General features: G+C 36.4%; 1 protein-coding gene across 2 annotated transcripts in view; it reads left to right on the plus strand.

Annotated features, from left to right (window-relative positions):
- Positions 1 to 17,269, plus strand: part of POF1B (POF1B, actin binding protein) — a 113,226-nt gene that overhangs the window by 45,506 nt on the left and 50,451 nt on the right. For both annotated transcript variants that reach the window (XM_025372545.1, XM_025372544.1), the window contains exons 7-8: positions 5,366 to 5,496; positions 16,895 to 16,922. In XM_025372545.1, coding sequence (XP_025228330.1) covers positions 5,366 to 5,496; positions 16,895 to 16,922 — 159 coding nt within the window. The remainder of the gene's footprint in view (positions 1 to 5,365; positions 5,497 to 16,894; positions 16,923 to 17,269) is intronic.

Below are 17,269 nucleotides of genomic sequence, written 5' to 3' on the forward strand. Positions count from 1 at the left end.
TTTCACTTATTTGTGGAAACTAAAATATAAAACATTTGAACTCATGGAGATAGAGAGTAGAATGATGGTAACCAGAGGTTGAGAAGGGTAGTGGGGCAGGGGTGAGAGAGTATTAGGAATTGTTAATGGGCACAAAAAGAATTAGAAACAATAAGATCTAGTATTTGATAGAAAAACAGTATAACTATAGTCAACAATAATTTAATTGTACATTTAAAAATAACTAAAAGAGCATTATAAGTTGTTTGTAACACAGAGAAAGGATAAATACTTAAGACGATGGATACCCCATTTACCCTGATATGATTATTACATATTGTATGCCTGTATCAAAATATCTCATATATCCCATAATTATGTACATCTGCTATATATGCACAAAAATTAAAAATTAAAGAAAAAGAAAAAAGAATATAAAAGATAATCTAATATGCACTAGGTAGCATCATTTCTTTATTAAAATATGTATATAGATTAAAATAATAGTGAGGATTTTCAGAACCTAAAATTATTTTACTTTTTCTCTTGTCAGAATTGCTACTTCTGGCATAAAATAAGGAGAGATCAATTATTTATTTTTACCTCATTAGCCAAATGACATTGTATCTGAAATGCATTTAATTTCATCAGGGATTAATACCCACTGGATTAACTATGTTTGAATCAGTCCAATAGATATTAAATGTTCCAAATCAAAGCAAAATCAAGTAGTAATCTTATACATCCAAAACTGTCACCACATCCTTATAATTTTGGCTGGACATATATGTATAATCTATATGTTATATAACCTTTTACTAATAGTGAGGTTTTCCATTGCCATGCAACAATTCAGAACTCACTATCCAGTTGGATCTTAATACAGCAGATCTTATTACTTAATATTTTAATGACCTTTTGGGAGTTTAGTTCCTTAGATATAATTGCTTTTATATAATATGGCATTTTAATAGCTTTATAATCTGCTAAACTACCCTTCTAAATAGGTGAAACGTGCACACATTTAAGCCAGTTACCTAGTAGGAATAAATTTAATTAAGCCAAGACTGTTCTACTGGATTGTCATTTGTTCCTTGACTACAAACTATCCCTACCCCTGAGAAGCCTTCTCACAAATATTTGTTCTTAAGCTGAAGGGAAACCAGGCAAGAGAATATAGATAGCTCAGTTGAAATCAGCAACTATTGATTGTACCTTATAATCACTACCACTGAACTATGTAACTACGGTTGGTTAAGTGTGTTGCCTTTGAATATGAAAGTTTATAAAGTGTGGAGGCTAGCAACAAAAGTCCACCTACTACTCCTAGAGTTTCACAGACTACAAATATGAAACAACACCCCAAATTGGAACCAGGTCAAGAACTTCCAAGGCAGTAGTGAGGTGAGGTCCATAATTTCTCTTTAGAAATTATTTTCTTTTGAAATTACTTCCTTCCTACAGACTTTTTCTGGAAAATGGACACTAATTTGCCTCTGGTTGCACACTTAAGCATTGTTGCTTTGCCTTGAGTTTGCTAAAGCAATTATCATCATGGGCTTCTCACCTAGAATTAGAGACAAGGAATTAGACTGTTTGGCAATTATTATAGTCAAATAGTGATCTGATTAAACGTACTTCATTGATGCATGCTCATGAATCTAACAATTTTTGTAATTTTTTAGAAAAATATCATGTTTTGTATATCTGTATATATTTATATTCTTCAGCACAGTCTGTATTCCTTCCTTGATTATAGGTAAACAACTAAAGTAATTATCCAAGATTAACATTTGAAATAGCTCCCATTCATCAGGAAGATGAGTATATATGAGGTGCAGCTATATTTCACGTCAGTATTGTAACAGGGAGAAAACTTCTATCCATTACTGCTACCATTATTCTGGCCCAAGGCACACATGTATCCTTGGGACGACTTCTATCTTGGCTTTCTCAAGGCAACAAAAAAGATGGCTTTGAGCCACTTCTAAAAGCTATGTCAAAACAGACCAACAAATAGTTCCATTAAAATTAAGAAGCTCCAAAGAGCTAAGATTTAATAATGGAAAATATTGCTAACTAGCACAACACAGTTTACAGTTAGGAAAATTTCACCTTGGTCTTGAGTAATAGTCCTGACTTAACAATAGATGAGAATTTTAATTTCCTCAGTCCTCTCCCCTCCCAATTTTTTTTTTTTTTTTTTTTTTTTTGAGATGGAGTCTCGCTCTGTCGCCCAGGCTGGAGTGCAGTGGCCAGATCTCAGCTCACTGCAAGCTCCGCCTCCCGGGTTTACGCCATTCCCCTGCCTCAGCCTCCCGAGTAGCTGGGACTACAGGCGCCGCCACCTCGCCCGGCTAGTTTTTTGTATTTTTTAGTAGAGACGGGGTTTCACCGTGTTAGCCAGGATGGTCTCGATCTCCTGACCTTGTGATCCGCCCGTCTCGGCCTCCCAAAGTGCTGGGATTACAGGCTTGAGCCACCGCGCCCGGCCAGGATTCCCCTCCCAAATTTGAACCCAAATGGATTATGGATTCCAAAAGGGCTGGTTTGGTCCTTATCTTATGATTTTCCTAAACACATTGACTCTTTAAATGAGACATAGTTCTGAATAGCGACTTGCCTGCTTTTGACCTTCATTTCCTGAGAGGAGTCAATCACTGAGAAGCTGATGGACATTATCCAGAAGTCTATGTAGAACTCAAATACCAGCCTCCAACTCTACAAGGAGTTCAGTTTAGTTGCTTCAATTAGACTGTGTGTGATGATACTGACTCTTACTAGTAAGGAAGGTACAAGGGATCACCATGATATTCCTAAGGAAGGGCTGCCTATACTTTTTCTGACTTTGTTAACCGTTTGTTGTTGTTGTTGTTGGCGGCGGCTTTAAGAGAGAAACCTATAAAAAAATTATTTCCAGAATCACTAGCACTTGGGGGCATTTCTAATCAGGTAGATGACTTCTTTCAATGCAACAAGTTTTAGTGAGCAGCTGTAGAGTATTTAATCAGTACCGTATTAGATACTATCAAATATACCAAAAAATATGACTCATTCTTGTTTATTTCTTTTGTGGTAAAAAGAGGGTGCTGAGAGAACAAGACTTACATCTGTATAATAGTATAAAAACAATTCAAGATAGCTGAGCACAAAGAGCTGAATTGAATTAGCTTGTTGGTTGGCATAGTTTTAGTTTTCATGGATATGATAGATTTTGAGATGAGTTTCAAAGGATGGGTAAGATTTGGATATACAACAAGAAGGACAGAGGGTATTTAAGCAGAAAACAATGTGAGTAAAATCCTAGAGGCAGGAATGTGTGGTGTGTGCCCCAGAGAGTGAAATCTACTATGGCTAAAGGAGAGAACATACTGGGAAAAAAATAAATTTATGTTTATGTAAGCATTTAAAGGTTTTATATAGAATATATAAATATAGACATATGAAACTATGTCTTTTTTCATATATTATCTACATCTCTATATATGCACTACTTGTTAATTCTATATTTAAACGTACTATGTGATAATATTGACTTTACAGGTTTACCCATCTACTCATGCCTTCATGCATGAGACTTTATTCTTTTTAGGAGATAATCATTATTTACTCAGGAAAGCAACTCCAAAGTGTACATGGACAAGATAACTAATATTGTGGTATATTCATCTAGACTTAACAAAAATGTGATGATACTACACTGTATTTTGTGTCTCACTTTTTTTCACTGATCAACATTTTATAAACTGATTTTTGTGTCACAGATGTAATTATGAAAAATTATCTTTGCTTACTTTGCAATTCTTCCATTTGCTTTAGAATGTACAGTGTTTTAAGGTCTGCATTCAGAGGAGAGGTTGAAAAGGAAGTATCAGTAGTCAAATTCAAATCCATTTACCATCTATATGCTTAAGAATAAATGTGTTTTTAGGGTACTTGGTTTCACATGAAATATTAAAAGTAGTATGGAGTGTAACCTAAGTTATCATCCTCCAGGCAGTGTGTTTTGGGGATGGGAGCCACAGCGCCCAATAATATTGAAAGGATTGATACCCAAGAATAGGAAGCCAGTAGAATGGTCTTATTTAGGACACTGTTCATAGTAATTTACGTCTAGGATTTCAAATGTCTCTGAAGTCTATGAGTTCTCTACAGTTGGCTCTGAGCTACTCTTTCCAATGTGAGATTGACTAAATATTCGCTTTAAATAATAAATGGGGGAAGTCAAACAAGAAATACTTTAAAATGCATTGAATTGAGTAGGTTTATTTAATCTACCTTTAAGATATACTAACAAATCAGACTGACTTTCACTTAGAATATGCAAGTCCAACTGGAAGTAATTCTACTATAGTCAGTATAATTCAAAAATCAGTATGTTGAAGAAATATCTGCACTCCCATGTTGATTGCAGCACTATTAACAATATCCAAGATATGAAATCAACCTAAGTGTCCATCAACGGGTAAGTGGATAAAGAAAATATGGTGTGTATATACACAATGTACACAATGGAGTATATTCAGTCATAAAAAGGAATAAAATCCTGTCATTTGAGGCAACATTGATAAGTCTGGAGGACATTATGTAAACTGAAATAAGCCCAGCACAGAAAGATAAATATCACATGTTCTCACTTATATGGGGGAGCTAAATATATAAATATATTGATGTCATGCAAGTAGAAAGAAGAATAGTGGTAGCAAGAGGCTTAGAAGGGAGGGGGAAGAAAGTATAGGAAGAGATTGGTTAACAAATCCAAAACTACCACTATGTAGAAAAAATAAGTTCCAGTGTTCTATAACACTGTAGGGAGACTATAGCTAATAGAAATTTACTCTATACTTTCAAATATCTAGAAGAGAAGATTTTAAATGCTCTCACCGTGAAGAAATGATTATTGTTTGAGATGATGAGTATGCTATTATCCTGATTTGATTATTACAGATTGTATGCAGGTATTGAAATAGTACACTAAAACTCATAAATATGTACTTTTATTATGTGTCAATTAATTTTTAATTTTAAAAATTAATAAAAAGTATAATTCATATTTTCTTTTTTCCACAGGAGACATATGAATAAGCCATGTGATTTAATTTGCTCATTTTGCTGTTTTATTTAATGCCTATATTCAAGAATGTTTATGTTATTCAAGTTTCTCATTCATTCGAACACTTAGACTTCAGTGAAAATAAGTTGAAATTGCCATCGCAATGTTGATTTTTCTTTAAATTTCTCCCACGTTAAAAAATGTATCTCTGAAAAAATGGCTTGATTTGTGTGATGACTTTAATAGGTTATCTTGCTTTCACTTCACATAAAAATATCTGTGAACTTAGAAAAACTTAATATTGCTTACAATTGTGATTGATGTTTGCTTCAGGTGATAATTCAGGATGATGGCCCTGAAAAATTGGACCCCAGATATTTTGGAGAGTTGCTTGCTGATCTGAGTCGAAAGAATACGGATCTATATCACTGCTTATTAGAACATTTGCAGAGAATTGGAGGAAGGTACTGTAAACATATTATTTGCCTTCATGTTGTAGCTACCAAACATTTTACAACATTCTAATATTTTAAAAATAGACTTTATTTTTACCAGCAGTTCTAGGTTCACAGCAAAACTCTAGTACTTTCAATAGGTAACAGGGCAGATATGAGCAAATGTCTCATTTTAAGAGTTAACGTAGATTATGAAAATCATCAGACAAAAAACAAAAAACACAAGCCCTTTTAGGATTAGTAAAGAATTCCATGTACCCTCCTTTGTGATGTACTTTCATGGCAAAAGCAACCTCTTGGGCAAGGAGCTAAAAAATGCATGGCATACTATAACTTGTTTTAAGATATTATATTGATGATACTAGGTACCATCCTATTGCCAACACACGACTGTTTATCTTCCACTTATGTGCGTTCAACATATGTAGGCCAGAGTTTAAAATATATTTGATATGTCATATATTATATATAAACTTTGTATATTATATTATCTATTACATTAAATTAAAAATATATCAATGGATATAAACATAATTTTATATAATACAATATAAAATTATAGATTTAAATAGATATGCATTAAAAATTTATCAACTGTTCATGTGTAGATGAGACCATATTTTGTCATGAAATGAATTCTATAAGCTACACCCCAAAAGGTGCCTTCTACTATATAGTTACAGCATTATCTGTGGCCATCTGTCAGGCAAAATCTAGGAAAGCTCCACAAATTCAAAATAATCTGGAAGATAAAGGAAAGTCAATAGAATTTTTTCTAATTCAGACTTTTCACTAACTAGATTCTTCTACTTCTTAGATTTTAAATAATATATAATTTTATATAATATATAGGTTAATGTAAATGGGATGACACCATATATACTATTTTGTATGTTTTCTCACTCAAATATATATGGTATATATTTTTCCATGTCAACATTCTGGTGTCTGTAATGTATTCTCTCTTAATCTCTTGTACAGCTTGTCTTTTCCCCATATATTAGCTCCCTCCCACCTGACTTTTCTTGCTTTCATATTAATGACTACAACCATTATCTTACTGTCACCCTCAACTGCTTTGCCTCCTTTTTGAACTGCCCTTCCCACTTAGCAAAACCCCAACTCTGGATTACTCTAACTCTCTGCCCTATTCTCTTTTTTAAAAAAACCACCAACACCTCCTTCATGCAACACCCACTATCTTTAGAATGCAGAGGGCTCCATGAGGGCTGTTTTATTTACCCTGGTGTCCTTGGTGCATAGTGTGGTGGCTGGTTTACTGTGGTGCTCAACAGATATTTGCTAAATGAACAAAGGCCTTAATTACTGCTATGCTCATGCAGCTGATCACTGCTAGAGAAAAGCAGAGCCATTTATTTGAACTGGTGCCATTATAAATGCATGATTTCTATCTTCAACTTGACCTTCATCATAGTTTTATCCTAATCAACACCATCTCCACTACCCATTACACAAACAAGTCTCCTTCTTTCCCATTACCCAAACAACTATTTCATCTCTTTACACATGTTCATTATTTTAAAATATTTCCCTTAATGTAATAATCAGTTGTATGTTAAGCATCCACCATGTGCCAGGCATTATCTATATTACCTAATTTGCATGATAACCTTACAAAGTTTCAGATGAAGACCCAAAGAGAATAAGTTATTAAGATCACACAGCTACTAAGTGCCTGAGATAGATTCCAACATTTTTGAGTACTCCTTTACCTATAATCTATGAACTTTTCTGCAAAGCCTTCCCTAAATCTTCAGTTTGGTCTAGGTGCTCTACTTCTGTGCATTAACCATGCCCTGTGAATATTTCTATCAAAGTATCACATTGTAAAATTCAGAAGTATATAGGACATAGTCTTAAGTACCCTTGTTGTAGATCCAGAGTTCATATCCTGGGTTCATGTCACAGTTTTTTTTTTTTTATACATACTAAATGCATAGTATCAGGCAAGTAAAAATACGTATTCATTTGTTAAAGCAATAAATTAGTTAAGATATTTAGTTACAAGTGGCATCCGCATCATGTGAACATTTAGAAATAGACCTAAAGAATCAGAAATTCTGTGGGGAGGGCTCAGCAACACGCTTTTCAGAGGATTCTGATACATGATCAAGTTTCAGGACCACTAAACTGAGGCTGCAAAAGTGGCAAAATCTGGGACTAGAACCCACACTCTGAGAACCAATTTTCCTTAGGAAAATCACTTAACCTTGCAACACTAGATGTGTAATATTAGGCAAATTGTTTAAGATTGTGCATACAGGGAGTGTCACTCTGTTCTTTTTTCTGCCCAATGTAATTCTAGCCACCATCTTCCAGTGTTGAATGAAGATATACTCCCCACCGACTTTTCCACCTCCCTAATCTGCTCTCTTTGCTTCCACGTTCTCCATCTTTCCCTCCTCTTTTGTATACACTTTTCCTATTATTCCAAAGTGCAATTCAGCAATTAGTGGGCTGCAAGGTAAAAATTAAAGAAATTTGTCACATGAAACCATTCTGGTAACTTTTTAAAATTCTGATATTAAGTGCTATTTATTGTTCCTTGTTTTGTTTCTTTGTTTTGTTTTCTTATTTATAGAAAGAAAAGTGACTAGGGACGTGTATATCAGGTTGGCATTTGAATTGGAAGAAGTAAGGATTAGTATCTTTTAAATGCAAAGGTCTATTAATATTATCATAATTCCAGTTAAGAGTAATGCAAGACTACTAAAACTGCATTGTGATTCACATTTTTAACTTGCTTTAGCTTTGCATCTATACATGTAGTTACTTTAGTAAAGCATTAAAAAACAAGAAGCTATTTCTACTTTTGCTAGGGCCTCCCTATAAATTCGATTTTGGGCAACACAGGAAATACCACATAGGTACATGCAGACAATTGCACATATGTAGTCATGCCTTGGAAAAGGGAACCTTCAGTAATCTTTCTACTCACTAGTTCATATAGTTTTATAAGTGTGTGTAAGAGCTTTTGCACAGTAAGTGACCCACTTGTCTCTGTAGGCAATATATTACTCATAAGCCGTTACAAAGAAAGTAGTGGTAGGAGTTAACACACAAAAACTATTTTACTTTAAAATAAATATTATGGGGGCTGAAGAGGAAAGAAGCTGGGAATCCTGAACGGGGCTACCCACACACTGGGGCTCCTTTCTAGGCCCCAACAACTCCTCGGGAAGGAGTGAGTTGAGCAGGTAAAGAGCAACCTGCACTTGGCATGGGCCTCTAGAAACCTGCCAGCAGGAGACTCCACAACTCCCATGAACACGTGAGTTGGCAGGGAGACATGCTTAGAGAAGTGGTAGGGGCAGAACTCCAGTCAGTGTGGAGCCTAGAGGGTTGGTGTGGGAGCCTCTGTAGTGGAACACAGCCAAGGATGCCCATCCCTAGGACACTTTAGCCCTAGGGAAACTGTTGGACCTAAACATTGCAGGGCAGTCTTGCCCATGAGAAGAGGCCAGAACACCCCTCAGTCTACTGCCCTCTCCTGCAGCCCCAGACTGGCTCTGCCTGCTTGTAGTGCAGCCTCAGATGCCCAGGTGGGGTGTGTCCTGGGGGCCCTCATCATACCTCCTGCACTGACAGGCACTACTTTATCAGTGAAGAGCTCTAGTGGGCAGGGGAGCAGCCCCCGTGGGCATGCACCCGTCTGCCCGTGTCCTTCCCCATAACAGCCTCACTCGTGCCACTTAGTTGCACGCACTCTCCTATGGCCAACCCCATCCTCCACATCGTTTTGACAGTGCGTGTGTGCAGACGGGCCTTGCCTCCCCTTTCCCACTAGCATGAATGTGCGCATGCATCTTGCTGTGCCACAGCTGCCAGCGTCGGTGCATCCCGCCCCCCAGTCCCCTGCTGTGCCGCCATTATCATCAGAGCATTCGTCGGCTCAGAGACCACTAGTCCAGCACCCACCAGCGCCCCACACCTGCACGGACACTGCTGTCTATGTGAAAGTATGTGGGGAGACCAGTGGACCCGCCCCCACCCCCAGCAGTAGCTGCCGCCTGTGTGAACGCGCACACAAAGGGCGCGCGCAGTTCAGTGCTACCAGTGCCCCACCCCTGTGCTAACACCACTGCCGGGCAAACGCATGCAGGGACACTGGCGGAGCCTGATGCCTCCCCCACCTCCACCATGCTGCCACAGCTGCCACTGTGAACACTACCACAGAGGCCGGCACGCCTGCACCTGCAATCTCCATGTTGCAGTCAATGAATGTGCACCCCACCATACTGCCACTGCTGTTGGCATGTGCAAACGAAGGTGGATCACACTGCCACCACTCTATAGAGTATGGTGGCTGGCACCACCCATAGGAGTGTTGTGACCAGCGGTCTGGGAAGAATTCAACCTCTCCAGTGTGGCAAGTTCCTAACATTCAGGGGCCATATATCAAAGTCTGGCCCAATACCACCCCCCCAGAATTCAAGCATGCAGTTCAGGAGTCCGTAGCTGAGCCTTGGCCCCCTAAAATCCTCCAGAAACGAAGCCAGTCGACCGTACTCACCTTGTACTACAACCAAATCTCCAAGGACACCAAACAGGATAAAAGAAAAAAATAACCAACCAAAGGTCAGCAGCTTCAAAGATTGGAGGAACATCAGCCCGCAAAGATGAGAGAGAACCAGTGCAAGAACTCTGGCAACTTAAAAAGCCAGAGTGCCTTCCTACCTTAAAAGGATTGCATTAGTGCCCCAGCAGTGGTTCCTAACCAGGATGAGATGGCTGAAATGACAGAAATAGAATTCAGAATATGGATAAGAACAAAGATCATCAACACAGAGGAGAAAATTGAAACCCAATACAAGGAGTTTAAGGATTACAATAAAACAATGCAGGAGCTGATAGACAAAATGGCTTATTATAAGAAAGAACCAAACTGATTTAATAGAGCTGAAAAACGTGCTACAAGAATTTCATAATGTAATTGCAAGTTTTAACAGCAGAATTGACAAAAGTGGGGGAAAAAATCTCAGAGCTTGAAGACTGGCTCAACAAAATAACTCAGAGAAAAAGAACAAACAACAAAGAAGGATGAACAAAACTTCTGAGAAATAAGGGATTATGTAAAGAGACCCTCTATGACACCTGGGCATGCCTGAGAGGCAGAAAAATGAAGCAACTTGGAAAACATATTTCAGGATATTGTCTACGAAAATCGCCCCAACCTCACTAGAGAGGCCAATATTCAAATTCAGGAAATGCAGAGAACCTCTGCAAAATACTTCACAAGAAGACCACCCAAGACACATAGTCATCAGATTCTCGAAATGAAAGAAAAAAATGTAAAAGGCAGTTGGAAAGAAAGGGCAGGTCACCTACAAAGAGAACCTCATTGAGTCAGCAACAGATCTGTCAGTAGAAACCCTACAAGCCAAAAGAGAATGGGGGACTATATTCAGCACTCTTAACGAAAATAATTTTCAACCAAAAATTTCACATCTGGCCAAACTAAGTTTTATAAGCAAAGGAGAAATAAGATCATTTTCAGAGAAGCAAATGCTTAGGGAATTTGGTAGCACCAAACATACCTTACAAGAAGTCCTGAAGGAATTGCTAAATATGGAAAGGAAGACCATTATTAAACACTATAAAAACACACTTAAGTACACAGGACAGTGATACTATATGCGGGCAAACGCATACAGGAACACTGGCGGAGCCTGTGTTACTATAAAGTAACCACACCAACAAGTCTACATAATAATCAGCTAACAACATGATGACAGGATCAATACTAACCTCGAATACAAATGGGCTAAATGCCCCAATTAAAAGGTACAGGGTGGCTAGTTGGATAAAGAAGCAAAACTCAAAGGTATCCTATCTTCAAGAGACTCATGTGACATAAAATGACACCCATAGGCTCAAAGTAAAGAGATGGAGAAAAATCGACGAAGCAAATGGAAAACAGAAAAAAGCAGGTGTTGCAACCCTAATTTCAGAGAAAATAGACTTTAAACTAACAAAAATCAAATAAGACAAAGGGCATTACATAATGGTAAAGGGCTCAATATGAGACCTAATAATCCCACATACATATGCACCCAACACAGGCACATCAAGATACATAAAGAAAGTTCATAGAGAGCTATGAAGAGATTTAGATAACAACACAATAACAGTGGGAGACTGTTACACTCCACTGACAGTATTAGACATATCAGCAAGACAGAAAACTAACAAAGATATTCGGAACCTTAACTCAACACTTGACAAAATGGACCTAAGAGATAGCTACAGAACTCTCCACCTCAAAACAACAGACTATACATTCTTCTCATCTGCACATGGCACATATTCCAAAATTGACCAAAAATTGAGCATAAAACAATCATCAGCAAATACAAAAAACAAACAAACAAACAAAAAACCATGAAATAACAACAACTACACCCTTGAACCACAGTACAATAAAAATAGAAATTGATGCTAAGAAAATCACTCAAAACCATATAATTAAATGGAAGTGAAACAACCTTAATTTCATTATTTACCCAATGACTTCTGGGTAAATAATGAAATTAAGCCAGAAATCAAGAAATTCTTTGAAACGAATCACAACAAAGATACAACGTATCAGAATCTCTGGGATACAAACAAAGCAGTGTTAAAAGGGAAGTTTATAGTACTAACCTCCCATATCAAAAAGTTAGAAAGATCTCAAATTAACGACCCAAAAACACATCTAGAGGAACTATAGAAACAAGAGAAAACTAACCCCAAAGACAGTAGAAGACAAGAAATAACCAAATTCAAGTTGAACTGAAGGAAATTGAGACATGAAAAACTGTACAAAAGAGTGATGAATCCAGAAGCTGTTTCCTTGAAAGAAGTAATGAGAAAGATAGACCTTTAGCTAGACTAATAAAGAGAAAAAGTGAGAAGATACAAATAAATGCAATCAGAAATGAAAAGGGGATAGAAATACAAAAATCCCTCAGAGACTATTACAAACACCCTTATGCACACAAGCTAGAAAACCTAAAGCAAATACATTCCTGAAAACATACAACTTCTGAAGATTGAACCAGGAAGAGACTGAATCCCTGAACAGACCAATAATGAGTTCCGAAACTGAGTCAGTAATAATGAGCCTAGCAAATAGCAAAAGCCCCAAACCAGATGGATTCACAACCAAATTCTACCAAATGTATAAGGAAGAGTTGGTATCATTTCTACTGAAACTCTTCTGAAAAAATAAGAAAGAGGGACTCCTTTCTAACTCATTCTATAAGACCAGCATCATCCTGATACCAAAACCTGGCATGGACACAACAAAAAATAAAAATTAAGGCCAATATACTTGATGAACATTGATGCAAAAATCCCCAATAAAATACTAGCAAACCAAATTAAGCAGCACATCAAAAAGCTAATCCACACCACAATCAAGTAGGCTTTATTTCTGGGAGGCAAGGTAGGTTTAACATATGCAAATCAATAAATGCTAGTACAGAACTGAAAACAAAAACCACATGATCACTCGAAAGATACAGAAAAGGTTTTCTGATGAAATGTAAGATCCCTTCATGTTAAAAACTCTCAAGAAACTAAGAATTGAAGAAACATACTTCAAAATAATAAGAGCCATCTCTAATAAGCCCATAGGCAACATCATACTAAATGGGCAAAAGATGGAAGCATTCTTCTTGAAACCAGAACAAGATAAGAATGTTCTCTCTCACCACTTCTATGCAACATAGCACTGGAAGTCCCAGCCAGAGCTCTCAGGCAAGAGAAAGAAATAAAGGACATTCAAGCAGGAAGAAAGGAAGTCAAACTATCCCTCTGTGCAGACAATATGATTCTATACCTAGAAATCCCCATAGTCTCTGCCCAAAAGTTCCTTGATTTGATACACCACTTAAACAAAGTTTTAGGATGTGAAATCAATGTACAAAAATCAGCTACATTTCGATACACCAACAATATCCAAGCTGAAAGCCAAATCAAAAATACAATCTCATTCACGATTGCTACAAAAAGAGTAAAATACTTAGGAATACAGCTAACCCAGGGAGTAAAAGACCTCTACAATAAGAATTACAAAACACTGCTCACAGAAATCAGAGATGACACCAACAAATAGAAAAACATTCCATGCTAGTGGATAAGAATAATCAGTATTATCAAAATGACAATATGGCTGCCCAAAGCCATTTACAGATTCAATGCTATTCCTATCAAACTAACAATGTCATTCTTCACAGAATTAAAGAAAACTATTTTGAAATTCATATGGAACCATAAAAGACTGGAATAGCAAGACAATCCTAAGCAAAAATAACAAAGTTGAAGGCATCAAATTACCCAACTTAAAACTCTACTACAAGGCAACAATAACCAAAACAGTATGGTACTGCTACAAAAACAGACACATAGACCCATGGAACAGAATAGAGATCCCAGAAATATTGCCAAATACCTACAATTATCTGATTTTTGACAAAATCTACAAAAATAAGCAATGGGGAAAGGACTCCTTATTCAATAGATGGTGCTGGGATAACTGGTTAGCCATATGCAGAATATTGAAAGTGGAACCCTCCTTACACGATATACAAAAATTAACTCAAGTTGGATTAAAGTCTTAAACCTGAAACCAAAATCTATAAAAACTCTCGAAGATAACCTAGGAAATATCATTCTAGACCTAAGTCTTGACAAAGACTTCATGGACAAAGATGCCAAAAGCAATTACAATAAAAACAAAAACGGACAAATGGGACCTAATTGAACTGAAGACCTTCTGCACAGCAAAATAAACTATCAACAGACTTAAAAGACAATCTACAGAATAAGAGAAGAAAATATTTGCAGACTATACATCCAACACAGGTCTAATATCCAGAATCTATAAGGAATTTAAATATTTTTTTAAAGTTCAGGAGTACAAGTACAGGCTTGTTACATAGGTAAACTTGTGTTACGGGGGTTTGTTGTACAGATTATTTCATCACACATGTATTAAGCCTAGTACCCATTAGTTATTTTTCCTGATCCTCTTCCTCCTCCCACCCTCCACCTTTTAATAGGCCCTAGTATGTGTTGTTCCCCCTCTATGTGTCCATGTGTTCTCATCATTTAGCTCCCACTTATAAGTGAGAACATGCAGTATTTGGTTTTCTGTTCCTGTGTTAGTTTGCTAAGAATAATGGCCTCCAGCTCCATCCATGTCCCTGCAAAGGGCATGATCTTGTTTTTTATGGGTACGTAGTATTCCATGGTGTATATGTACCACATTTTCTTTATCCAGTCTATCACTGATGGCATTTAGGTTGATTCCATGTCTTTGCTATTGTGAATAGTATAGTGCTGCAATGAACTTACACAAGCATGTGTCTTTACAGTAGAATTATTTATATTCTTTTGTGTATATGTACAGTTATGGGATTGCTGGGTAGAATGGTATCTCTGTCTTTAGGTCTTTGAAAAATTGCCACACTTCTTTTTGACAACTTACAAGCAAAAACCAAACAACCTCATTAAAAAGTGGGCAAATGACATGAACAGACACTTTTCAAAAGAAGACATACATGTAGCTGACAAGCACATGAAAAAAACCTCAACATCACTGAACATTAGAAAAATGCAAATCAAAACCACAATGAAATACCTTCTCACACCAGTCAGAATGGTTGTTATTAAAAAGTCAAAAAATGACTGATTCTGGTATGGTTGTGGAGAAAAGGTAATGAATATGCACTGCTGGTGGGAATCTAAACTAGTTCAGCCATTGTGAAAAGCAGTTTGGCAATTTGTCCAACAACTTAAAACAGAATCACCATTTGACCCAGAAATTCATTGAATCAAATGCTGATTCTGTTTTAAGTTCTTGGACTAATTGCCAAACTGTTTTCAACAATACGCAAAGGAATATAAATCGTTCTACCATACAGACACTTGCACACCTATGTTCATCACAGCACTATTCACAATAACAATGACGTGGAATCAACCTAAATGCCCACTGACGGTATTTAGACTGGATAATGGAAATGTGGTTCATCTATACCATGGAATAGTATATAGCCATATAAAAGAATGAGATCATGTTCTTTGCAGGGACATGGACGGAGCTGGAGGCTGTTATTCTTAGCAAACTAATGCAGAAACAGAAAGCCAAATACTGCATGTTCTTACTTATAAGTGGGAGCTAAACATTGAGTACATACAGACACAAAGAAGGGAACAACAGACCTACTTGAGGGTGGAGGGTGGGAGGAGGATGAGGATCAAAAAACTACCTATTGGGTACTGTGCTTATTACCTCAGTGATGAAATCATTTGTACACCAAACCACCACAAAATGCAATTTACCTATATAACAAACCTGTACATGTACCCCTCAACTTAATTTAAAAGTTAAAAAAAAGAAGACACAAATCAATCTTGAAATGTTTTCATGATAAAATTCTATTAGGCAATAAAGTCAAGTTAATTATTTTAAAATAAAATAAATATTATGCCTTGCTGTCAGAACCCATGTTTACTGTTTTCTGTTCATTTGTTTGAGAAGTATGTTTACCATATATATTTTGGGCCTAATTCTTCCATCAAGAAGAGTGGGAACAAGTTGGCAAAAATGAAGGCCTGGGTCTTGCCCCAGACAACAGTATCAATGTATCCTTTCCAGTTTTCAACATTCCCAAAGGAGCAAGTGCCAGTCTGGTATAACCAGAAACAAATCTTCTTCAGCATTTTCCTACCTATCATGGCTCCACAAAGGGTCTTTCAAGCCCTGTGACCAAATCCTCATTATGATGCTGGAAATTCTATTACCCCACTAGAATTTTGATCATTTTGCTTAATGCTTTGTCCCTATGTAAATATTCAAATATCATTCAAGCTAGTCATTGCCAAATATACTCTAGTATAGATTAAATGAGTTATTCAGGCTTTTCTTGCAAGCTTTGATTTTATTAAATAGGGTATGAAGAACTTGAAAACACTGTGGAGAGAAGATGGAATCAGCACTGAAAGATACAAGAAGGAGAAAATGAAAGTGGAAATAGAGAGAGAAAAGCTATTTTTGTTATTTATTCACCCAAGTAGCATTTATTGCCAAGCACAGGGGACTTCTAATCTAGCCACAATTAAACTGGTGCTAACGGATGGTACTAACCACTTCTGTATATTTTATTATTTTGTTATTCAGATGTTCATTTTTAATAGATCTGCTAATTCCAGAAAAAATATTTTAGTCAAACTAAGTAAAAGTGCCAGTTTAGTTTTAATATTTTCACTTGTGCTTATAAATTGAATAAGTCCTCTTATATTTCAAAAAGTAAGATACAATTAATAGAAAACTAGCATTTATATATGATCAGTGAATATACTTTCCTAAAGTTGTCTATCATTTTTTTTGTTCTTGCAGCAAACAAGACTTTGAGTCTACAGATGAGGTAAGTGCAAAAATAGTTGAAAATCGAATATAGTGTAATAAGAGATTCTGATATTTGCAATAATAATATTCTTTTAGTTAAGTACCTTTACTAGACTGAAAATGCAGGTAAGTGAAAAAATTTGTGGCCATTTTGCCTTTAAAATTATATAAACATTACATATTTATAATAACTATAAAACTACTAATCATTCACAAAAAAGTTTTATCAACTGTCACTTTGTGATTTGTCTATGCTTATTGCAATATTTATTTGAAATGTTCTATTTTTCATTTCTGTGTGTACATAGTAGGTGCATTTATTTATGGGGTACAAGACTTATTTCACTGACCACATATTCTCTGCTT

Source organism: Theropithecus gelada, chromosome X, assembly GCF_003255815.1.
Source record: "Theropithecus gelada isolate Dixy chromosome X, Tgel_1.0, whole genome shotgun sequence".
Taxonomy (NCBI): Eukaryota; Metazoa; Chordata; class Mammalia; order Primates; family Cercopithecidae; genus Theropithecus; species Theropithecus gelada.